Source organism: Styela clava, chromosome 1, assembly GCF_964204865.1.
Source record: "Styela clava chromosome 1, kaStyClav1.hap1.2, whole genome shotgun sequence".
NCBI classification, from domain to species: Eukaryota; Metazoa; Chordata; class Ascidiacea; order Stolidobranchia; family Styelidae; genus Styela; species Styela clava.
This window is the reverse complement of record NC_135250.1, coordinates 13,214,972-13,241,415: the sequence shown is the minus strand read 5'-3', so window position 1 is coordinate 13,241,415 and position 26,444 is coordinate 13,214,972. Positions and strand designations below refer to the sequence as shown.

Here is a 26,444-nt window from a genome sequence, read left to right as displayed (position 1 = left end):
CGGTAGGTAATATTATGTTTTTTGGTTTTATTTACATAATTTTATTGTGGGGCTCCGTAAATAATAGTCAACCTTCTCAAGAGCCCCACAACATCAAAAGTTTGAGGACACCTGACATAGAGCATTATACATGTTGATTTACTCAGATTGAGATCTTCCTTTTCGATGTAAACACGCCTGATACATTCCAGCCTGAAGGGGCAGCAGGGAAAATCGGATTATCTAATTAGGGCAAACTCAAATACGTAATTTACCGTTTTAGATTTTTTCAATTTTTAAGAATCGTGGTCATCATCTGATACTTTAAGCAAGTGATATGTTAAGCACAATAAATTCTAGTTGGATAGCAGTACAACAACTAAATTCTTGAATTAAAAAAAAAATACCAATTGTCATAACCAACAAACTTACCGTTGCTGTACCATCATCAATATTGATATCAATTTTTATATTTCTATCAATTTTTCTCCATTCTACTGTTATCTCGTGCCACTTTCCATCGTTTATTTTGAATCCTTCGACTTGATCTTTATAATTACTTCGACTTAGACGAACGGAGTACGTTACAAGTTGATTTTGTACCTGATCAAAGAGAGTTAAATTTTATCACAGTTGATGACACAAAGGAAACAATACAATGTTAGATCTCATATTTCAATAGCATAGACACCAAAGCAGATTCCCTGAATTCAAATTTCAATTCAATTAATTAAATTAATGTTGTGAAATTCAAAAGAAAAACTTGGTTACTTCAAAGTAAATCCTGAACTCGAAGCTACTTAACATCGAAGAATAAACCAACTCATTGGATTGCAAAAAGACTTGAGATTCAAATTAACCTAGTGCAGAATTATGTACGGAGGATACTAAGCCTGGTGTATTACTACAGTTCAACTAGATGTATTTTTTGTTAAAAATGCCTTACAGACAGTTTGATCTCCACATCTCCTGCTATTTTAATGTGTAGAACTGCACCATTTGTTTGCGTCGTTCGAACTGAGAGATAATGTTTCCATGGTTGAGACATTGGACTGGGAAGCACCCCAACTTGTTGATGTTTGAGGCAACCGACACCATTGAACCTGGTGGTAAATCGTTAACACGAAAAGTTGTAAAATTTAGAAATATTGACTAATTTTAATTACTGTATATCAGGCCTGGGCAAGTTGCGGCCCGCGGGCCACATCCGGCCCGCGACAACGTTTCATCCGGCCCGCGAGCAGGTTTCTAGATGTGGACACTTTCTTTTTAATTTCATATAAAGTATACTTTAACTGTGAACAAAATTTTGTTTAGGAAAATGAAAAAGTCGGCAATACCATTCGACAAATTTTTTTTTAAATGACCGATTGTTTTCGCCAGCTCGAGATGTTATTTAGACCATAAACACCTTTACGTCGGTGATTATAATCACAAATTTCCTTCAACCTCCATATATATATATATATATATATGTCTTGCATACGGAACTGTGAAACCATTGAGAAAAACGAGTCATTATATAATAATGCTAAAGATAAAGAAGTGCATCTGCAAGCAACCTAAATCGAGATTTCAGAGCGGCAATATAAAATACTAAAAACTGGACACATACAAGATTGATGTAGAAGGCTTGCGACAGATTAAAAACGCTGTTGTAGAAATTGGAAACTGAAAAATTTCTGGTGCCCATGGCACAAAGTAAAGTAAATTCAACCGATTTTCATGGTACTAAATTGAATTTAACTCGGTGTGGTTTTATTGCAGACGTAGGGATTTTTCTATTGGTGAAATCTGTAAAATAGAGACAAGTCATCGTTGCAAGAACAAATCACATTTGTTGATTTCACGAAATCGCAAAACACGAATAAAAGTAATCTGGCACTTTATCTCACATTTTTAGATCCGCGGCATGGGGTGGTATTTAAGAGTAGTAATGATTATATTTCGCCAAAGCAATCGCGGGTTAAGTTTAAAACAACAAAGCAAGACATTTAAATGTGCCCATATCAATGCATTTTAAATATACCCGTATCGCAAAAATAGGTATCAAAATTAAGTATATTCCGGCACTTTATTTCACATTTTTATATACGCAGATAGACGTTGTATTTTAGAGCAGTGCATTCCATACTTTTAAACTCGCAACGCCTTTCAATGCGTTACAATTTTCCACGACCCCTGTTTACGTTAAAAATGCTATGGTGACAACAGAGTTATATGAATCACGAATGTTTGGCCATCGAAGACATGGTCTTAATTCCGCATAGTTACTCACTCTTTAGCATTAATGATAAAATTCAGCATTGTTTTGCAAGCGTGACGTTTCTCCGATCATATGTATTGTCTCGAAATCGTGATATTTATGTTTTAAACTAGTTTTAATAACTGTGTTTTAAATAAAAATAACGGAGTACAATAGTACTTTGTTTTATTTAAATGTGTACTGAAATGCATTAAAAACGCACAATTGGCTTTACTTAGTCCGGCCCGCCACTGCATTTGGAATATTCAATGTGGCCCGATAGCAAAAATAATTGCCCAGCCCTGCTGTATATCCTCGCATATAAGTTGAGTTTGGAAATAAAAAAAATTCGCCAAGCTGAGGGGTCGGCGTATACACGCATAACTCTGATCGCACTAAAAATTCGACTTAGATGCGCATAACTCCGATCGCACTCAAACAAAATGAGACATTTTGCTAACTTAATTCCAACAGCTACAGCTCGAATCATGCTAAGTTCTCACAATAAAAGTGTGCAAGCACATACGCGTAGCAACGCTTAGTACGCTATGACAACGATAAACAGTCTGTGATTGGTTGTCATACACATGATCGCTTGCATGTGTACGCTATGGTAGCAATAACAGTCTGTGATTGGTTGCCCTACACATGATCGCTTGCGTGATAGTGAGGATGAATTCGAATGATTTTGAGACACTTCTTACTGTTATTAATAAAGGTAAAATATAACAATAATGGTTGTCATTTTCATTAATTCTCTTTTGCAACTATTGGTGGTTACTGCGTGTTACGATTTGTATGGTCAGCTTATATGCGAATTTGTATAAATTCACTGTTTTTGGGCTGTTTTTAGGGGGTCGGCTTATATACAAGTTTTTTTTATGCGAGGCTATACGGTACATAGATATTATTAAGATAACTGCCAATATTACCTATCAACTGGTTGAATTCTTTCACATCTTTTGCCACCATGATCTGCAGGACAATTGCATTTGAAAGTGCCCCAGGAGTTTTCACAACTTCCTTTGAAGCAAGGATTGTCCTGACAATGATTTCTCAAAGCAGAACATCCAGGTTGTGAGCCATGATTTGCAACATAATTATACATGTCGATGCGACGATGGTCAATTTCAATGTCACGTAAGCAACCAACAAAATACCTTGACCTCACTTGGTAAGCTTCTGGAAGCTTTGGTACTCCACCGATCAAGAGTGGTGTTGTCAAGTCTAGAGATCTGAAAATCACAACAAAATATATATTAGACAACAACACTTTACTTTACCAACTGTTGAAATTGAAATATTCATGGAATTTAAATATTGTGGGAGTATATGAATAATGAAAAACTGCCCAGAGAGCAAAATGCAGTTTTGCTCGTTCACTAGTGTCAACCAAAAAATATGAAAAAAAATCAATAAGTTCAGAATGTCACGCATCCGGCAAAAAATTGTACTTACGATTTTGTTCCACCTTGTTCTGCTGTCTTTGAACAAGTATAATTTCCTAACGAAGCATGCCACTTTAACGAGACTGCAGGATCACATCTTTCTGGATCAACTGTGACCGTAACGACTTTAATGTTTGATGGACCAGTATGACCAGGACCAAGAACTTCTCGTTCAGGCTGAAAATACAAGAGATGATATGATTGAGAAGCTATTCAAAAATTTTCTCCATATATTGAATTATAAACTTTATACTGCATTAAAACTTGCCTTTTTTACTATAATACAAGATTAATAAGGGAATAGCAATATTTTTCACAATATCGACCTATGAAAACATTTCATTAATATGATTAAATTTGTCATATATCAGAACAAGCCGCAAAATGAACATCTCCAAGTGAGTCCAATATAAGAGTATTTAAGCTTTTAAAAAAATATTTTGAGATTTGTAGATCAGAAGGCATATTTTAAAAGTGGTATTAAATTTAAATACAACTGCAATCAAATACTCAGCTAAAAATATTCAACTAATCAATTTAATAGGAATACCAGCCTAACATTTGTGAACAAAAATATTATAAAATGTTTATTTAATGGGTCAAAAACAGATCGTAATGGTATGTATGACAGTCACATATTTAGGGTGTGATGTTATTAAAATACTCTGCATAATATCTTTTACCATGACAAAGTTTCTCACATTCATTCAGTCGTGATTCAATAAACAATAACAATAAAAGATAAGCCTTACAATAAGCACGCTTGACCAACTTTCAATATCGGACACTAGTCCATAAGATTATGATAATTATATGCAACATATACGTAATATTGTATAACGTAAAATCAAAATTCTCATATATTCGCTCCAGTGGTTAAGAATAATGGATGTTTTCAAACACGAATGAAGACTCAAAATATTACACATTGAAAATTTTGAGAACAATTAAATCAAGAATTGCTCATAAAGAATTTAAAATACCCTGAACGCAAAACATCCCAGCATGCAGAGCATACTTTTGTATTAGGAATTCACTCAATTTTGAATTTAAAGTAGCAAATCTGTAACCTAAATTTTCAGTGCCAATGATGTGTTAATAAGATCAAAATTAAGTGTTGAAAGTTTGTCAATTTGATTCGATTTATGCTCGATGCAGTATGAAAGACAAGAAAAATATCTTACAGAGGTTTCTTTCTGACATCTGAGGAGGAATTACATTGATATAAACCAAAATATGACCATAAATATTTTTTCAGATAAATTTCTCTAATAGGCATAATATATTCGTAACGCATGCACCATCACGTAAAATAACATTTTAAATGAAACGTTTCTTCCAATCCCATATCAGAGACAGACGTCACCCATCATATTAGACATTTGTTGGGTCACTGCGTGCTCAGGTGTTCACGGTTGATTGCAATATCTAGCTTGCTGGGTGATAGAGTTTAAGCCCCATGAAATCATCGGTTAAAGTAAATCGCTTTTTAAAAAGTAGTTTACTAGGAATAAATGACTAAACATTGAAGACAGAAAAAAAACAGTTTCATTTGTGAAAAATAGGAATAGTGATATAAAATACATGATCCCCACTAAAATATTTTAAATTCCTATTTAAGACCTTAATTCTATTAAAAGCAAATCCAATTCAATTATAAAATTAGCGACAAATAAGGAAAACCGCGATTGCCAAGATTTGGATTAGGCATGTCAAAGTTGCGGAAAATTGGTGGAAATAATGCATTTTTCTTTAATGCGCATCGCAGCTGTATCTATGACTACTGGAAATACCAGACATTCGCACGCATGTCGCTGTCGCAATGATTCTTAACAATAATAATGTTCTCAATCAAGCTTACGCCACAGATAATAATGCCGTATAATGACAGTTGTCTAAAACCCCATATTCTAAAATATTTGACACCCACTTCAGTGATATTGCAAAAACATACTCATAGTCATGTATCAGTTTCCTTTTGGGGAAACCACTTGTAGGTATATAAACTAGGTCACGTTAGCTAGACTGTATAAACACCCACAGCATAATAATATTGGCTACTGTGAGTCTGTGACAAACTTCAGCAAATAGGTTCCACCCAGGTTATCCACATTTTTAAAATCATAAAAAAATGCATGATTCACGATTTGAGATAAAACCGCATTAACCAATTACATAAATTTTTTAAAACGTTGTTCTCAATCCTGAACTAAATTCTTTACACTGTATTTATTTTTCTGTGAATAAATCATTTTGGGTTTTCCAAATGAATACACAAGAAAGTGTACATGAAACATACTTATATCATAGCAGGCAAAGTAAAATTAAAATATAAGATTTGTCAATTATCTACTCATTTATAATTGGATTCACTTCGATATCATGTTTATGACAGCCTCATTTTATTTTTACTACTATTCAAATAACAAATAATAGCAAACAATCTTCTCAAGTTAATTTTAACAAAATTATTTTAGATACCATCTTAAAAATGCTTTTCTACTTTGCATTTAAAAAAAAAAATTTTTGAATAATTAAATGATGGAAAAACATCTAAAAAATTAGTTTCCATCAATTGACAAATGTATATATGTATATATTTATACCTTATTATGATATTCAATGAGAACAGTATGCCAATGTCCGTCATTCACGCCTCCCTCGATGAATGGACTAACCACAGTAAAATGTTGACCGGTAGAAAAATTCAATTGTACTTGGCCTTCAACAATCTCCAGTGAGAGATAGTCATGTTGGTGATTAAAACGTCCATTGTAAAGTAACAAACCATTTCGTTCTCTTGTAGCAAAACTGAAGGAAATTAAAATTTTTTTTTAAATTACACTTGTATTATTTGTAAATATTAGAAATACATTGAACAAATGCTATGAAATTTCCAAGATCAAATTTTTTTAAGAATTAGGTTGCTGCATTGCATTTGCAATGTAATTGTCAATACTCTCAATGTCAATGCACAAGCAATTCCTAACATAAGATAAAAATTTAGCATATCTGAAAATCTTATTGATGTGGCACCAGTGAGTCACTCTATTAAAACAAGGAATACTAAAACAGGGAACAATGAGGGGTGTCTTCAGCATAATGACTTTGTGAATTTTTTATAACGCTGAACCATCGATCACCAAAACCAAAACAGATTTTTAAATGAAAACTTAATGAATCGCATAGTGAGTTTCATGCATAGTTCATACTTGGTTCATCAAATCACTCAAGGTTATAAAATTTCATAGAATGTGATTGTTTGAATAATATACCTATTAATGCAATAAGTCTCTGTGCATCTGGATACCTGTCTGCATGGGTAGAAGTTTTAAGATATGGCATGACTATCCACCTTTTACCACAGAGATTTTTGGTCATTTGAAATAAGTATATATTTTAACATAAAATACAATTAATATAAAATATAGAGCGATGTACCGTCCTTTCTGAAGAACACACAAATATTCAACAACACTATATAATACTCAAAGAGAAAAACAAAACTATCAATTTACTTTTTCAAGCTCAAATGCATAAAAACAAAAGCTGCATATCGATCAACTTTCACAACAAAACAGTATACAGGTGTGTTGCACCAGTCACGGAGGGTAAATTTCATTTTCTTACCCACCTTAAAGAGAGAGTGAATCTCCATTGTCTTGTGATACCCGAAAACATAGCGAAATCACCCTTGCGAAAAGATCGTCCCCTAAGCTCGCAAAATGGTGTCATTTCATTGGTGGTAAGGCCACCCACTTGGCAATCACATCTAAAACCACCTGCTGGAAAAGGATGACACTTGGCCCCGTTTCTGCAGATGCCTCGTGCTTCGCTACACTGACTTCCGACCAAGTTCACTTCACAATGTTTTCCTGTTAAAATCACCACAAATATTAGATTAGACAATAAGAGTAAAATGACCATGAAAGCAGGCATAAAGTCGGTGGGACTTTTTTACATTTACGTGAACGATAGAAAAAAATACTGCAAGGAAATTATAAAAAGCCAGGTGCTTTAAAATTCTAGTCAATGATAAAAATTGATGAAGGAATTAGAAAAAAAATAGTGTAACAAACTATAACACGCAAATGATGTTCCTACAATTTACCAGACAGATTAAGTCCCGGATTATTTTAATGAACCGTGACTTTGTTTCGCTATAATCCCACGTCTAATATTTCAAAACAAGAGTTTAAATTTGTACAAAAGTAGATTACAAGCTTGAGTAAATGTAAATTCGTTTGCCAAGAAAACCAGCATCAATCAAATGATGTGAACACAAAATTTTAAGCATATTATCGACTTATTGTGGATTATTATACCAGGAAAAGTTTTGAGGTTATTGCAATTCAGGATTATTATGATAAGCGTCTAGATAACATTGCTAAACAGACGGGGGATTTGAAACATGTTTCTCCAACGAAGTATTACAGCCATTTGTTGAAACTCTAACTTGGCTTCTTTTATTTATAAAAGAAATTAGTTTTCAAATTAGCATTATATATTTATTTCGCAAAATCGAGCAAAATACTTTGGCACATACAATTTCATCATAAATAGTACATGCCAAATAGTACGCCAGTAAAAAGTGTTATGAGAAAATAAAGTACCCAAATCGTACCTGCAAAATTGCCATCACATTTGCATACATATCCGCCTTCTACTGAAATACACTTTCCTCCGTTTTTACATTTAGATGAGTGGCATAAATTCACTTCGTTTTCACATCCAATTCCAGCAAATCCTGAAGGGCATTTGCATCTCAGACCACTCACAGGATGTATGGGACGAAACAAAACAGTTTCAGTTGAAACAAACGGAGCCGAGCTATTGAAATATAAAGCAGACACACATCTCATATAGTTTTCACATGGTTCTCGTAAACAAATGTTGTCATCAAATGGCATCACATTTTGCATTGAGTAGTTCGTTAGCAGAGAGCGGTTCAGGTACACCTGTGGTATGAAAAGTAAAAATTTCATTATTGTAAGCACAACACAAGAAATAAAATACAGCGCCGGCAATAAACTAAATACACGAATAAAAAATAATAATATCATTTTCAATTACCAAAGGAGAAAAAGCTAATTTTGAAAAACACGATATTTAAAATGCAATTCAAAATCCTACTCAATTGATATTTCAACACGATCCATTAGAATTTATTGCATTACAAAATATTACAGTTTATCATACTTAGTAACTATGAAACTATCAATATTCCAAATTTGTCAAATTAAAGGATATATAGTTTTCCTTAAGGCACTGTTAAAGTTATAAAAACAGACAAAACAGGAAAACTAAAGTATAAAAATAAAGAATATAAATAATTAACAAATCATATGCCAATGGTAAAAGATAAAACTCATGCAAAATTGCAAAAGATGAAAAAAACTAAAAGTACAAACTGAAATGCATGATTTTCAAATTTTTATGTTTCAATACATATTGCATACTTTACTGAAATAAAAATATTTCAGCCATCTATTATGTCTTGTATAACTCTTATTTGAAGAACAATTATATTGATTATTAATGTATAAACCAACATTACTACACACAATGGAAATGGCATAAATCTATCACAGCTGTCAAAGCAGGATGCAATGTCCCATCTTAAATCTCATTCCTAGCATTTTAATTTCTACTGACTAGTTCCATAATCTGGGATTAAGTGCAGGTGTCGGTCAAAGTGGTCATTAAACTATGTAAATATTATTAATAGTGAAATCGCAAGAATTCACACCTCAATGAACATATTAATTTTAAATTAATCTGTAGGTATGAACAGTAATTTGTGATATATATTATTTATTTGGCGTTATGGAATACATACCGATCTCCTTTTCATGGAAAAATTATTTTTATTTAAATATACTGTAAATTCATTGATAACGATGCTATAAATAACGATGTCAACGGTTTCCAACCTATGAGTTGTAACTTGGTTTTGTGGAAAATGTAAATTCAAACACTTCAAAGATACCGTAATATTAGATTCGATGGGTTGTAAACTGCATTTTAATCTCGCAGAACTCTTACCAACAGATAATAGCACTGGATGGCCGGTGATATATAGTGTATACCTAAATCAGGTCTGCAATTTTTGACTCGATAATATGATTGATTTGAATAGAAAAACAGATCTGCTATATACGAATCGAAAGCCATTGGTTAACATCTAATAATTTAACTCATGCGCATTTTGACAAATTAGTGAGGAATGTAACTAGATGGTGCTCAATATTTGTAAGATTCAAATATTTAGCAAACTGGAATGTAAGACTTTGATAATACACAGATCACTAACAAGCTATATGTGACAAAGCCCAGATTATCCTTTATCCATGCCTGGTTAAATACAAACAATATATTCAACAATTCTATCATAAAATTTGTGGCATTATGCCAAACAGTAGTTACAGAATATTAAATTAGGGTGAGTGAGAAGCCATGGGGTATGGCGACAGTGAACAAAGTCTTCCGAATGAGTGATGAGGATAGTGATAAAATACTAATGGAAAATATCTATGATCAAACAAATTTCCATGATGCAAAAATGAGTCACAAATATATATGTAGCATCAATTACTATGAGTGTTAGCTATACATGTTATGTAGTCTTGATAGTCAATTTATTCGAGAATCGGTACTCCGTAATGAGTGTACCAGGTTAGGGTTAGGCCACAAATTTATTCCGATTTTTCATATTTTAGATCTATTACGAGTTCGGGGATTGTTTGTGTTAGCCAAGTGAATATACCCCCTGCCCATAGGCTTTCTTTCACACAACTTGATGAAAAGTAGGCGAACAAAACCAGTTACCTCCATATTGGTACACACACTTTTGGAGCCCCCAAGAATCATTATTCACAATGACAGTCAACCTTTGTAGTCTGAACCACAGATATTATTGTAAGTACTATAAAATATCAATGGATAAATACAAATTTTTGCTGTTTGATAGCGATATAAAAATGAAGGTAGAAAAATAAAATGAGCAAAAACAAAAATGGGCCATTTTAACAAAAAAGTGTGCCCTAATAAACAAAGTTTGAAACGAAAAACACACTTCAATGTTAAGCCATATATACTTACGTGACATAAATAATCTGTCAAAATAATAATTTCAGGAGTGTAGGCCCTGGAGTAATAACTCAAATTGTAAATAGTTTGTAAATATATTAAAGACACATTTACTAAAGTAAAGAAACAATTTTTCTTCAGAAGAGTCGAAAATTTTGAAACATTTGTAAATAGTTGGGTATTTTTTTGGCTTCCACAAATACCAATCAATGATTATTTAGCCCCACTAGGTTTCTTTGATGAATCTAATCAACCAAATGTTTTTTATTAAATAATGAAATCTAACTTACTAAATGACAAATCAATTACTTCATATTATGCCTCAAGGTTCGTCATAATTATTTTCTTATATACAAGATGTGTGAAAATATTAGGCCCACTTAATTAAACTGAAATTAAATCAGTTTGATTTATGCTTGTGAAAACAAAAATGACTACAAATGAGATATCAATTTTAAAGTACAGGGTGTCCGAAAGGCGCTTTACAATTTGTATTTTTTATAAAGTCAATTCTAAATATTTCTTAATAACCAGGTTCGTTGTACTTTAATCAGTTATTGTTCGAGTATTTTTACTTCATAAAATGCATCTGTGAGGGCCAAAACAATATATATGCTATCAATAAATTCCCTTTGCAATTTTAGAAAATTTTAAGACTTTATGGACACCAAATATATTCTACCGGTAAATGAATTGAATGACCTTAGATCAGCCCGAATAGAAAGTGAGTTTCCAGGACATGAAATATCAACATTGGGGTTTCAACATAATTTTTTATCACTCTACGAAAAATTCATAAATTGATAAATCATTGTCATTCGTCACACAGTTTTCAATTTTCATTCGAACACTTTAATATTTATTATTTATTCAAATATTTAGCAAGAACCCTTTCTAGGAGCAAATTTTGCTGTTTTTAGAAATTATCGTCATGGTTGACGAAAATTGGATAGATCAAATTACAGAGTTAAAATACCGGAGGCTAAAAAACTTTGTTTAGTTTGGTAATTATAGAGGATCAAATTATCATAGTGTTGGGACAGCGGCAGCAATGTTTCACATTTTGCACATCTTCAAAAAATTGCTCAGATGACTTCATGAATTATATGTACTTGCATCAGCTAAGTCCTGATTCAATTTTCCAGTCAGAATATCAAAAAATAAATAAATGTATTCAAAGTCATGTCTGGAAAATAATAGTAATGGTATATTGATAACTAGGATACCACAAGAATAATTTGAGCTCTGTGCTGCAATGATGCTCTGTAGTTTTGCTCGATTCCCTGATTCGAACTTTTACAGAATAATAAGTTTGTCATGATAAATGTAAAATTGAATAATAATTTTGTTTTATTACAGACTCTTACGAAATTTCAGCCCAGAAATCACAATAAAAATCGCCTTACAAATTATTTGTTCCTGCAAATTTGCCCTTTTCACAGTAAAATGAGTATTGTATTAGCACCAAATTACAGTTCCTACTATACATATCTTTGAATAACATGATTTATACTACTTGTTAAAAAAGATACAAAATCCAAGATGCCAACCTAATTTGAAAAGCATAAAAGTACATTTCTATCTTTATAAATACCAGCAATGCTTATTATCACTTTATTACTACTACTATTTATTGGGTGATAGATTTACTATATGCTCAAATATTATACTTAAAAATATGACGTGACAATATGGCGTGTCTTTGTGCATTTTCCACCATATTTGAGTAATTTTTAATTTACTAGCAAGTAGCAATATATCACAGCAGTTGGAAGTAAACAACTGTAAGTTGGGAATGGGAGTTATGGGAATTTAATAAAATGTTTCGCAGCGATTCATTCAGACTTTATGCATTGTTTAAAAAATTGTATGTTGGCTCCCTCAAATACGAAAAAGAACCAAATCTAGACCCGATCTCACAATTTATCAATAGCAAGTGCTTGATTGAAGAAGAGGACTTGCCAAAAGATGAGCTAGCACGTTTAAACAACAATGGCTGAGGTGGCTTCGCAAAACAAATATTTGAAATAGCGATAAGTTGACAGTTAACAGAAATTAGTGTTCCCATTGTGATAACATGTGTGGGATAAACACTAATTTATCCCGTCTAATTAATACAAAATATTGAATTTTAAAAATAAAATTTTAATCTATCTTGAAAAAAAAGTTGAAAACCAGGAAAACTGCTTTCAAAACAATACCAGCTTAGTAAAAATTTGTGTTATTTCTATTCAGGGAACATTTATTACTTGACAAATAGAATAAAACATTTGTCATTTTATATAAGTAGCGCACTTCAGAGACGAACCATTCTCTTATGTAGATTTACTTTCCAGACAAGGTTTGAGCATTTCGAATTACAATATCAATAATAAAAGCTTTACTATGTCTATTAAAATTTATTAAAATTAATCATTGTAGACACTACAACCAATGAAAAATAAGCCTATTGTAATAGAAAATTGAGAAAACTGAAAAACTTGATAACAAAAGTTTTCCTTTTGCATAAAATCTCAGTCATTCTGCGGTGGGCAAGGGGACCAGGGGCCAAAAATTTTGCTCACCTAGACTAGAGGGCCATGTAAGTGTGACGCAAAAGTTACATTTTATGAACAATATTTAGTGTTACACAAGCAAAAGTGGAAAACAATAAGCCTCGTGCCTAAACTAAATTTAATAGCAATCTCAACAAATTCCTTGAGCTATTTTTTAGCTAAAACATCAAAATTTGGTTTCAGTGTGGTTGTAGCAGCATCAGGCAGGCCAGATTGAATTTGGCCCACGGGCCGTAGTTTGCCCATGTCAGGGTTATAGTCATAGTTGTGAAAAAAATTCAAGGTAACTTTATATAGAATTAACATAATACAGAATCTCTATCTACTTTAGAAATTAAAAATTTGCTTAAATGCAATAGGCACATGAAAGGAAATCCTATGTATCCATTATTCAGCATTACCATTAATTGTATCTCTAAAATTGCAAACCTAATAAACAAACTTGTGTGGTAAAAATTAGTCGCATACCTGTTCTTGTAGATGTTGCGTAGTGAAAAAATAGCCAGCCTGATGCCTTGCTGAAAAACTAACATTTACAACAGCATGTGGAGTTACATCTGTATCATTTTGAACATTGAAGATGTAAACATCCTAAAAATATAAAGAAAACAGTGTAACTAAGGATAAGATTTAACAATTGAAGGCTTCTGTTCACATGGGAATGAAATATGGCTATGGGATTAACATAACTTCTTATTATTTATAAGGCGCTCCAGGAGTGTGTGTACCAATATGGAGGTAACTAATTTTGTTTGCCTAATTCAGACCAAGTTGTGTAAATGAACTGGAACCGATGGGCAGGGAGTACATTCACTTGGCTAACACAGACAGTCCCCGAACTCGTAATAGAACTAAAATAAGAAAAATTGGAATGAAATTATGGCCTAACCTTAACCTGGTACACCCACTACGGGAGTAACTATCAATCATTAGAAGACCATAGCCTGATAAGATAAAATTAACAACATTGAGAAGTTCACTTCCACCTGTGCTGAAACATTGAGGATTTGTCCCAAACCATGAACAAATTGTGTCATTGCATTGGAAAGAAAATCTTCTTGGGACATTTGTTGAACTCGCACTGTTACGCTGTTTGTCAACATTTCATCTGTTATGGGGACAACCTTCAGAATACATTTTCCCGACACATTGTATTTTCCATCTAAAAAAATTATTGTTTTTAGTAAATAATAGGCAATACTGATAATCAACAGTATAATATAACATGAAAGTGAATGCAAAATGAATCAAAAATAGGCTAATGTTTTTGAAATATTCATACGACAAGGTCCGAGTCACTTACGTAAACCGATTGACACAGAAAATAGATTCGACAATTTAAAAAAAATTGGATAATTTTTTAATGCTATAGACATAATGGAAAAAGTAGTCAATTTGGTATTCAAGTGTTGCGAATAAATTATCAAATACCATTGATAATCTCCGGTTTACTAGTACGACTGTATATACAGTTATCACAAACCAAATCAATTCACTGAATCATTAAATCTTTCAACGAGAAATTCGATAAAATAAAATATTTATTTAGAAATAATCTTCGAATCTGTCACAACCCTACAATCATTATATGAGTCATAATATGATACATTCGATGCAACTCTAAAATGTCACAAGGGCATACAAAAGGGAATGGTATCTACTTTACAATCAGAGCAAGTGATGTGTGAATAATAAATGACAGAGTTTGAATAGAAAACATAACAAAACCAAATAGCATGACCATTACTAAAATCCATAGAATATCATTCACGGTAAACTATGTCAAATATATTCTTCCAGAGCAAAAACTTGTGGTGTTAGTATGAAGTGTTTAACATTTTATTGGTTAATTGACAAAATCAGGATGGTATTAAAATGGATAAAAGTAGTGCGGACCCACACCATAAAAGGCCAAGAACGGAGTTGTGTATATTGTTCGAAAATATGTCAATGTTACAATCAATGTTTTGTCAATTATGAAATTTGAACACCGCACAAGTGAAAGAATAACAAGATATGCAAATTCTACTGCAAAATAACTTTTCAACTCATATATGTATTTTAGATGGAAAGACTTGAAAAAATTCAGGTCACATGAACTAAATAGGTTCCCAAATAAAAAGGACAAGCTAACTGAAGATCTGAACTGCCGTAAAATTTTCTTCACTTATCATCATCACAAAAGTGAATATGATGGTGAAGTACAATTTATGAGCGAAGTGAAAATATGAGATGGTATTTTGACTCTTATTAATAGTCGTAAATAAATAAGGAAAATAAAATCCTATTCTCAATTACGGCAGATGTGAGCTAGAAATTGAGCAGCTTCTAAATTCAATCAGACTATTTTATTTCGTAACCCCAATCGTTTGGCCTCTACGCTGTTCATTTAGTAAATGCAAAATATATAATAAATTAGTACAACCAAGCATGGCATATAATTAAGCTGTAGCTAAAAGGCTATAGTATCGAATAATCGATGTCGGTTTTTGGGTCAAAATTAAGTAACTTATACCTGAAACTTCTACGTCGAAAGTAGCTGTGAATTCTCTGTCATTATCAAGTTTCGAGCTAAGTCTCAATTCACCTGTCGTTTCGTTTAAAATAAGCAGACTGTTGTTGTTTCCAGATGAGAACCTGAGTAATGAAATGTAAATTTGAGATGGCAAAAATATAAAACATTATACATATTATTTAAAGAACTACAGTTCAAATTTATAACTGTATAACTCGGAAATTTGAGTTTTACTTTAAATCAAACGAGGTAGAGTATTTTCAGAAACAATTTGTAACACAAATAGCTCAGAAACATTTTTTCCCCATAAATTTCAACTGTATATTGAAAAAACTTCCAATTGTAGAATTGTGAATAGAATCATTTTGTCTGAAGAGGTTAACTAGATTAACTATTAACTAGATCCCACTGAAAGTGAAATAAGAAACACATTATTACGGTAAATAAAAAGATCTTCATACTTGTATTTTAGAACACTTGAAACATCTGGATCATAAGCTGGAATTTTCCCTATAGGTCCAAATGGGAATGTATAAGGTTTACGTGTTCTATAGTTGTTGAATATGATTTGGAAATCATTGAGAACAGGTGGATTGTCATTGACGTCAATCAGATTGATATGAACTGTTACCTGTGAATATAAGTAAATGTTGAAAAGAAATCTAGAAGCAAACAGAAAAATGTAGCAGACTAGAACTCCTGCCTTCGTTGTAGCCACTACCAGAAAATATACAGGTGGCATATCGGATAAGAAACAGAATAACAAGCCGTTTCGCTAAACTGTTGTTGGGAAAATCGCTTTTCTCTTCATCTAATGGACTAGTCAATTGCAAATTTTCAGATAATAGAAGAACCAAATGGCTATTGCTATTTTTTTTTAATTTTTGCTGTTTTATTTTAGTTCATGGTAACACTTTTTCATGACATTGTGCCGCATGGGGTCACTTTATTCCGGATCACTTATTTTTTCATGCCTTAATTCCCCCCATTCTATACCAAACGCAAACACAACAAGACAAAAAACAAAAGACAATAACATTCCACAGTATGGGAGGATGTTTTGACTATATACAAACCTGAAGATAGAAGAGAGTATGAAAGAAGTGCATGTGGGCTTAACAAATTAGTGATTTTTAGATATACTAGGGATACAATTAAAATACACAATACAGCTATAGGATGCATTTTGCACATCTATTCGATAATTTGAGATAAATAATCAAGCTTAATAAATATTTAAATAGCAACTTTACTACACTCTCTCTGGTAATCATATATATTTCCAAGAAAACACCTATGAATGATTTAATGAATAGGATCATGCTTTCAACCAAAAACTTCCTAAAATATATTGCATAAAGAACTTTTTCTAGTTTCCACACTGCTTCATCGCTTAATCCGAAATATTTCCAATAGTTGCTAAGTGCAAAAAGTCATATGCAGGACATGTTTGTGAAGTAAATCAAAGAAAATCTAACAGTTCCAAAACCTCTTTCCCTCACCTACATTTCACAGTTTGTCATAAACAATTTAAACATACCTGACTCAGAAGTTGATTTGAGTAAGCTGAAACAATCAAAGTATAATTTGTCTTCGTTTCATAATCCAGAGGGAAGGTAGGGCTCAGTTCACCAGTAACATAGTTTAAATCCCATTGGGTGAGCGCATCGACACCCATTGCTAACTCATACAATACTTTTGATTGACCCGCCTCATCTGGATCAATAGCTTCCAACTTGGCGACGATCGAACCAACGGGACTATCTTCTCGTACTTCAAATGTCAATTCATCGCTTGGAAACTGCGGAGGATTATCATCAACATCCTTGACTGTAACAACCACAGTTACAGGAGTTTGTTTAGGGGGTGAACCACGATCTGTGGCATATGCAACAAGTCGATACTCTGCAATGTGCTCTCGATCAATTCTGCAAAATGTTGAATTAGAGTAAATTTGAATAGTTAGTATAATTATGTATAATGGAAATTTTTCAAGGCGATATTAATTAATTAACATGATAATTTATTGAAAAATCAAAAATTTGATGCAACTAATCGAAATCAGAAAGTTGGCTATATTCAACACTGTTGTACTATATATCGGGGTTTCCCAACTTTGTTGGGCCTCGGACCCCAGAATCTTATTTTTGACATCCCATGTCATTTCAATTTCTGTGCTTAACCAACTGGGAAGGATGATGTTTCCTTTGGCGAAATGAAAGTCTGAATCGATATATTCTAACGTTAAATAGCAATTCGATAAGATTATGATCTATTTGTATGTTTCAGACTCTTTTCATACCGTTGCGAACCCCCTGTGCGGTTATCGCGAACCCCCAGGGGTCTGTGGACCTAGTTTGGGAAACCCTGCTATATATTACATCCTATGGCAACTGCAGTCCCAAACAAAGTGGAAAAATCAACAATATCTACACACCCAGCTGCAGTACGAATCACTCCACTTGATTGATCAATCTTAAAATAACCACTGCCATCATCTCCACCTTGGAAGGTGTAAAATATTTGACCATTTTTTCCAGAATCTCTATCTGTAGCACGAATACGAGTGACACTAGTACCAATCTTTACATTCTCCAGCACAGAAGCTGAAAAGGAAGGCAAAATATTTATAAAAAAATAGTTATCCCATATTCAGTTAAGTTTTGATTTCAAAATACCAAAGAAATGAATAACCGGCATTTGGCATTTATTTTTGTAGTAGAAATTTGCTTGTTAGTTGTTATGCAGCGTTACTTTGATTTATATCATTTGATACGATATATATCTAATTATCGTATATTAATTGCAAAGCAGAACAGAGCCCAAATGAGAGAAACAGACTATCACAATTATGACAAACATTAAAGAGAAAGAAATGAAAAGTGATCATGCAATAGCAAGCTCATTTCATATTGGGTACTTTTTCTGTATAGCAATTATGTATTTCTAATCCAAATATTCAGAAATTTCAGTGTTTGTACGTGAAATCTTTTTTTTATTATAATTTCCAACCTGAATATTCTGGCTGATCAAATATAGGAGCATTGTCATTGATATCTTGCAAATAAATTGTAACAAGAGCCTCAGTTTGATGTTGAGGGATTCCATTGTCCTTTGCAATAACAGTAAGATACAGTTGACTCATTGTATCATAATCAAGTTTCGTTTTCGTTTTGATCTCGCCAGTGGTTGGGTTCAGTGAAAACGCTCTGAAAATTGGAAACATGCCATTCTAAATAAACAAATAGGCTATACACTATACAGTGGTATTTGAAAAAAATGATTGTTACTTTAAATTGATAAAAAATAAATTTTCATATAAAACTTACGATAAGTACGATATTTTGATTAAAAAATTGCATAAAATATAAATTATTAACTAATGTTATTAGCCTTGTAATCTGAATTTACTACTTTGTTACAAATTTAGTCGATACATTTTAACAAGTGTTTTCTAAATTGAAAAGGAGATCAAACGACATAGAAAGGAAACAGATTTAACAATAAGGAATCATGCCAAACACTTCATTTGTTGAATAGAATCAATGTAACAAAATCCTGTTCTTTACAACATCTTGTAACAAATCGGGCGCCAGACATCACTATGAAACTGAACCGTAACCAACAATAGTACGAATACCTTTATTAAAAAGAGACTTCAAAGACAAAGAAATACAAGGGTCTAATTTCATTTCATTAGCAAACTAGACAATTGTGAAACCAAACGGAAGCGAACCAATGTTGCTGAAATGTGTTAATACTAGAAATATTCAAATGGAATTTTCTTTTGATATTTTGTTTATTTCCATATCGGATACCATTAGATTAGCCCTTATTAAAAGTTGAAATAAGACAGACTACTGCTATTATTAATTATCCATGAAAAATATACTATAATCCTCTATAAATTTCACTCATGGTTTCCATTATTCAATTATAAGTATCGGTAAGTGTTTTAAGTATCATTTTCAAGTATGGCCGATCAATCTATTTTAAAAATGACACAATGAAAAAACATATTTCCAGTAATTTATTGATATTCTCATCTCAATAATTTCGATGAAATGTCAAAGTACTTTGTTTGAATAAACAAACAAATTGTCTTCGGTTTAAGAAAATTATGCTAGAATAATTTAGGAAAAGTAATACAGGAAATAATAGAAGGTTATCAATTGCTGCCATAGGCTATGCAATATAAAATTATTATGTCACCGATTCGTAGACTTAAAAGGAAGATTGCTTTTGATGATAACCTATCAATGTCAATTTATCATGGATTGCACAGATTAGAATATGAATAAAAATGAATTTTTTTTTTCAAATTCATGATATTTTACATTAAATATCAAATGCGTTCAAACTATCGACCATCTGACATTTAGCTATATAATGATAATATTATAAAAATTCAGCAGAAGCTTCAATTAACTAAACAAGTGAAATGGTATCTCGCATCACATTGTACTTTTCGAATGTTGAAGGTGCATCGTATGGAATAATAATGAAATCATGGCATTAAATGCCACATTGAATAAATGAGACCCAGTGTACATCATATATCTTGAAACCATGTTTTATTCTATTAATCTGACCTATTCTCATCAAATCATTACTGAATTTTAGCAGCATTTCCATATAAAGAATTACCTAATAAAGATTTTTCAATTTTTTATAGTTATTTACAGTTTATTCATTACATAGATTGTCTCACATCTTCCAACGCATAGAAATTAATTAATAACAATAACCTAAGGGCTATAGTAATTAAAATAGTTGTCAGCTGCACCTCGATTTATCTTATTCAGCCTAATTTAAATTGTCATAAACAATTTAGCATCAGTCAGAGCAATTACTAAGCAGAAGCATGTAATTATAAAAAATTACCAACTGGATATAACACTCAATTAATGCCTGATGCTCGTAGGAAATAAAGAATAGTCGTTTGTTTTCGAGGCCAATATTTAATTTAGGTCTGTGTGGTGAACGGTTACCGTAAATAATTTTTTATTGATGTTCAAATTTATGTTTATCAATATATATAAAAGGTATATGCCATACAAATACAATATTTCCAAATTCCACTTTCATCATTTCTGTATAAATTATGAATTTCTCAAGATATTTATTTTAGACAAGAAGTATTTATAAAAATAAGCCTCTTCCTTTGAGTAATATTTTTATCATGATAATGCTAAGCACACACCACCAGACATAATGAGAAATGCTATAAATCTTATCTTGAGGGTCAAAAAATAGGTCAAACAGAGAATTTAAGTATGGATTTAAGAAATTTAAAACTTGAAACTCTTGAAATTAACTCAACCGTAAAAAAGTGAGCACAAATGTCGCAATGACAGTGTATTGAATGAGAATGAGCCTTAACGTAATGATTGACGTTGGACACTCAAAAAAAAATGATCTAATTTAAAAAAAATTCAAAATGATCCACTTTTGCATGAGAGATATTTAGCGTGGAGGAAATGGTTTCCTATTAAAAATGTGGTAATACTACACAAACTTAACAAGAAAAATACCTCAAATAAGCTGTAATATGAACAAGAGAATTAAAGAAAACCCTCATTCCAACAATAATAATATATTATTCCTGTTATCATTGAGAGATTCGACATGAGTTCGCAATGAAGATTTTTTTTACTTATTATAGAATTACCAATATATTAAGATTTATGAAGTCAAAATTCCAAATGACGGAAAAATATAATTTTCGGCATAATTGCCAGATATACAGTTGGATTAGGGTAAGTTGACTTGGTACTAAAATTTTTATTGGTGAAAACTACAAAATGAATCTTACCTCACTAGTCAAATAAAAACCCCAATTTATGTAGTGTCAATTTATTTACTATCATAAACTAATGACAACTCAAAATCGACTATATAAATACAGAATAATTGAGAAAAATCTAGAAAAAAGTGAAGAACTCCGAATTTTTTCACAGTTCTATTCTGTTTTTGTGTGAAAATTTGTGGAACAAGAGATAATTTAAAAAAAATTTCCTAAGTCTGGCAAAAAAAAAGTAAATTAGGACAGTTGGAGATAATGTAACAATGACCCAGATTATAATGACTGTAATTGATCACAACACAGAGTCAGAAAAAGTTACTTAATAGGATGAATATTGGCTTCCAATATTTTGGTAGATATAGGAAAATTGAATAAATCAAATACAAAACAAATCTGGTAATCAATTAGACAATGCCAGCTGGAGTAATGAAACTTTGGAAAAATTTATTCCAATAACATCGACAGAAGTAATCAAAGACTCAAACTTGAAAATTGAGATTAACACTTGCTGAATCAGACAAGTGAAGGTTTTATCATCATTTCTTATTATTAACAAGCTACAGAACAGGGTCCTTGACACCAGCTCTGTCTGAAGAAATACTACATTTCTTTGTAAAAACATTCTAACTGAAGAGACACTTGACATCGCATAACAAAAGGTGGAAATCCTGAATGAGACGGAACTACTTTCTGTAAACGTTTAGTTTTGACGTTATTAAAGAGACTTCTATAGTGAAATGATTCTAAGTTGTACGTGCTTTTGTGTCTGAGTATCAAAAAAAAACAATTTCTTTGGGAAACAATTTTAAACATAATTATGGCATATTTAAAATAAGATACACAGTAATTACTGAAAGTTGCGGGAAAATAACGTTGAAACACAGATCACAAAACAACCAAATCTTACCTTGAAGGTGCTTGCAGTGCATACGTAATCTTTGCATTTTCACCAACATCCTTATCTGTGGCATGTACTTGTTGTATCATAGTTCCAATGTCCACATCTTCAGAGACTGTTATCTCGTAAGAAGACTTATCAAATTCAGGAACATGGGTATTTGCATCTGTCACGTTGATACGAACCTGGGCAGTGCTTGTACGCGACCCATCCGAGCACATGACCATCAGTACATACGATCTTTTCTGATTAAAATCCAATGATTGTGCAAGCGAAATTACACCAATATTATTTTGTGTTATTATTCCAAATTTATTGTATGTGTTTCCAGATATAATTCTGTAATGAAGTGTAGATCCTTCATCGGCATCTTCGGCTATTACTTTTATTACTACTCTGCCAACCTGCATGTTTTCCGCGACACGAACCCGATAAACTGGTAATGTGAACTTGGGGGCATTATCATTGATATTTCTCACCCTGACTTCAACAGAAGCAGTTGAAGATTTCCTTGGTTGTCCATGATCCATCGCTTGTACTGTAAACCTGTACATTTTTTGCTTTTCATAATCTAATAGAGTTGCAAGAACGATTCTACCTGATGTATTGTTGATACGGAAAGGAATATAGGGTGGGGGATTGACGAAAGAATAAGATATCCGTGCATTTTCACCAGCATCAGAATCGACTGCTTTCACCTGTGTCACTTCCGCACCTATGTTTAAATCTTCAGATACGACAGCTAAATATGATGAACTCAGGAAAGTTGGTGTGTTATCATTTACATCGACCAAAGTTACCACAACAACACATGTACTGGCTTTTGGCGGTCTTCCTCCATCTTGAGCTCGAACTCTTAGTCTAAATCCAGTGGGGTGATTTTCAAAATTAATATCTGCGATGACAGTAATTTCACCGGTATCTTTATCGATGGAAAAGAAATTTCTGTCATTGCTCATCATGAGGCTGTATGTTATTTTTCCATTCTCCCCAGCATCATTGTCGACTGCAGTGACTGTTTTGATATTAGTATTGCGTTTCGTGTCTTCACCAATTTGCACATGATACTGTGATTGAGAAAACTTTGGTGTATTGTCGTTTACATCATCAATAGTAATTACGACTCTTGTTTGTGATCTTTGTGGCAAACCCCCCTTATCAGTTGCAAGTACCGTGAAAGAGTACTCGGCTGTTTTTTCTCGGTCAATCCTACCATTCAGCGTTATTTCTCCATCTGTACTGATTGCAAATACACCGCTTGGTTGTAGACCTTGTATGGAATATCTTATTTCCTGATTAACGCCATCGTCATTGTCAGAAGCGGTAACTTTACCGATATACGCTCTTGAAAGTTCATCCTCTCGCAAATTGAAACAATACTCGGCCTTTTCAAACTTAGGAGCATTATCATTCTTATCACCAACTTTAATCAATAAACTGCAATCAGCTGACTGGCCAGAAGAACTTCTTGCTGTCACTCTAAATGAGTGAGAAGACATGCTTTCCCTATCCAGAACTCCAGTTGTTCTAACAACCCCTGTCTTTGAATCAAGTTTGAACATTCCCAAACTACGCTTGTCTGTTGTTGCATGCCAAGTAAAGGTGACGGATAGTTTTGAAGGATTAATGAGATTCAGAGTTACAACTTCTGAATCCGATCTTTGATTTTCCATTATTTCTGCTATTTTCATTTTCGGCACAAATCTAATTGAGCTTCCAAAACTACGTTTCCGCCGCCGTGGAATTTTCCTGCTCATTTTGGATCTTGCAGACATATGCTCCATAGAGATGTAAAGATTAATATCAGCTTTTTGATCTGGAATTATTGTTTCCTGATAATCGAAGACAGGGCATTTTGATATAGTCTGTCTCATAGTAATAACTTGAGAATGATAAGAAACCATGGAATCTTGTGATCCCCATATACCACCATGCTTCAACTTGAAATCAGATTTCAAGTTTTTATTTATAAAATGAGTTCTTACATCACAATCCCGCAGTAAAGTGGGTAGTATATCTGCTAAGTTGTCAGTAGGTAAAATACGGACTAGGGATGTGTTGTCAATATGATTTTTTGATGAAACGTGAACTGATATATTGAAGGGAGGTGTCACTACCATTGGGGTATTTCGAATGTCCGTTAGTAACACAGTTGGTGGCAGTACATGTATTGATAAAGGTATTTCCAATTTTGTAATATGGTGACATCCCAATACAGTTATAACTATGGAACATAAAGAAGGATCATGTAATTCAGAATCCTCAAATTTATGTGAAGCAATTAACTGGCCATTGTCTTTTCCAATAGAAAATTGCAGTTGCGAGCTCACACATGACTTATCTTGTTTCATCTGATACTGACAGCCAAATTGTCCATTAGAGGCATCAAAAATCATCGCACCATCTTCAATGTCAAGTGAAGTATAAATGTTGTAACCCAAAACAGCATACTTTAGTAACAACAGGTTACAAAATGAATAGATTGCAATAGCTTTTTGTGATGCCATGATTAGTCCTCAACTGTTTATGTCGGAAGCAATAAGGCACAGAACATTTTAATTGAACTTCAATAAACAGAATCGTGTCAACAACTCTGTAAATACAATAAATTTGAACAAAACATTACAGCATTAGAGAAGAACAGACAAAAACAAATTTGTTTATATTATTGAGGTCCTACTTTTACTGAATACAGCGATAAGCATAGAAAAATACAGTGCAAGAAGAAGCATAAAACATAAAAAGACCAAATACATAATTCTTTTTTATTATATATGCTAATACTGTAATAAAGTTATAGATATGTATTTATTAATGATTTATTCTAAAAAACACCACCAAAGTATAGATTGTAGTACAATTGCTCCTAAATGATAATTGGTACTGTGGTATGGATTTATGACAAGAATCACGAAAAATCCCAACAAGTAAAAATGTTCTCACTGATTTCTGCTTACCAAGTGTAGGTTTGGATTACTTTCATGGGTAAACCATCAAATCAACCATAGGAATCCTTTTGACGTTAAAATCCCTCACTGAGAATACTTGTGTAACTACAGAACTATAATTTTATATTATTTACAACTTTCTTTTTGTTAAAAAATATCAGAATATCATCACAAAACTGCCATAACAATATTATGTATTGCAACATTTTCTTTGTTTTGCACTGTTTCGCACCATATTCCAGTATTCCCCAGTATCACAATATTTTTCTATATTTCGTGCTGTTATTGGTATTTCAGTATTTGCGCTGTATTCAGTGATCTAGTGATTAGTGACTTTACTGACTTTGAGACCAGTATTATTGAGTACACTGGAGTATGAAGAAATGATCAGACAGAAGGCCTAGACGGCATTCGGGCATTTACAGATTTACTAACCTGTCTACTGGTCTATCAGTCTATATATCTTTTTGAAACATCCACCCATTCCCAAAGTATTACCAGGGCCAGCTTTGACTTCATGGAATTAAAATAATCAATTATTCAAGATTAAGTTTAACTAGGCTACCAGACTACAGAACTAACAGACTAATGAATTAGTCAACCAACTGACCAAGAACTTTTCGAACTTGGATATTGTGTATTGAACTGCAGGTACGGTACCGTACTTTCTCCTTGTTTACCAAACTTTCTACTTCGGATTCGTACAGCCGTATGTGCTACTCGCCACAAGGATGCTTGAGCAAGATAGTATTACTGTATTAAAGTGATGAGTAAAAATAACATGATTTCTTTCAAAGAAATAGTACTGTAGTAAGTATATTTGTGAGCTTTCGTTAGATCAGAATCTAACGAAAGCTCACAAATATAAAGTACTTACTATTTCGTTCAAAGAGATCATGTTATTTTTACCAAGAACTTTTCATTACAACATTACCGGTATCGGTACCGTATTCTGTTATTA

General features: G+C 32.6%; 1 protein-coding gene across 1 annotated transcript in view; it reads right to left on the bottom strand.

The window, feature by feature from the left end:
• The window catches only part of LOC120346250 (cadherin EGF LAG seven-pass G-type receptor 2-like), a 40,063-nt gene extending 14,414 nt beyond the window's left edge, over positions 1 to 25,649 (bottom strand). Inside the window, exons 1-16 of the mRNA XM_078110117.1 lie at positions 25,493 to 25,649; positions 22,545 to 25,128; positions 18,844 to 19,040; positions 18,269 to 18,437; positions 17,372 to 17,759; positions 16,293 to 16,462; positions 15,832 to 15,953; positions 14,303 to 14,478; positions 13,785 to 13,907; positions 8,297 to 8,630; positions 7,307 to 7,547; positions 6,279 to 6,483; positions 3,683 to 3,849; positions 3,157 to 3,459; positions 926 to 1,082; positions 412 to 582 (exon numbers count right to left, since the gene is read on the bottom strand). Of these exons, the coding sequence (XP_077966243.1) occupies positions 412 to 582; positions 926 to 1,082; positions 3,157 to 3,459; positions 3,683 to 3,849; positions 6,279 to 6,483; positions 7,307 to 7,547; positions 8,297 to 8,630; positions 13,785 to 13,907; positions 14,303 to 14,478; positions 15,832 to 15,953; positions 16,293 to 16,462; positions 17,372 to 17,759; positions 18,269 to 18,437; positions 18,844 to 19,040; positions 22,545 to 25,042 (5,421 nt within the window). The 5' untranslated portion in view covers positions 25,043 to 25,128; positions 25,493 to 25,649. The remainder of the gene's footprint in view (positions 1 to 411; positions 583 to 925; positions 1,083 to 3,156; positions 3,460 to 3,682; positions 3,850 to 6,278; positions 6,484 to 7,306; positions 7,548 to 8,296; positions 8,631 to 13,784; positions 13,908 to 14,302; positions 14,479 to 15,831; positions 15,954 to 16,292; positions 16,463 to 17,371; positions 17,760 to 18,268; positions 18,438 to 18,843; positions 19,041 to 22,544; positions 25,129 to 25,492) is intronic.
• Between the last annotated feature and the right edge of the window lie 795 nt (positions 25,650 to 26,444).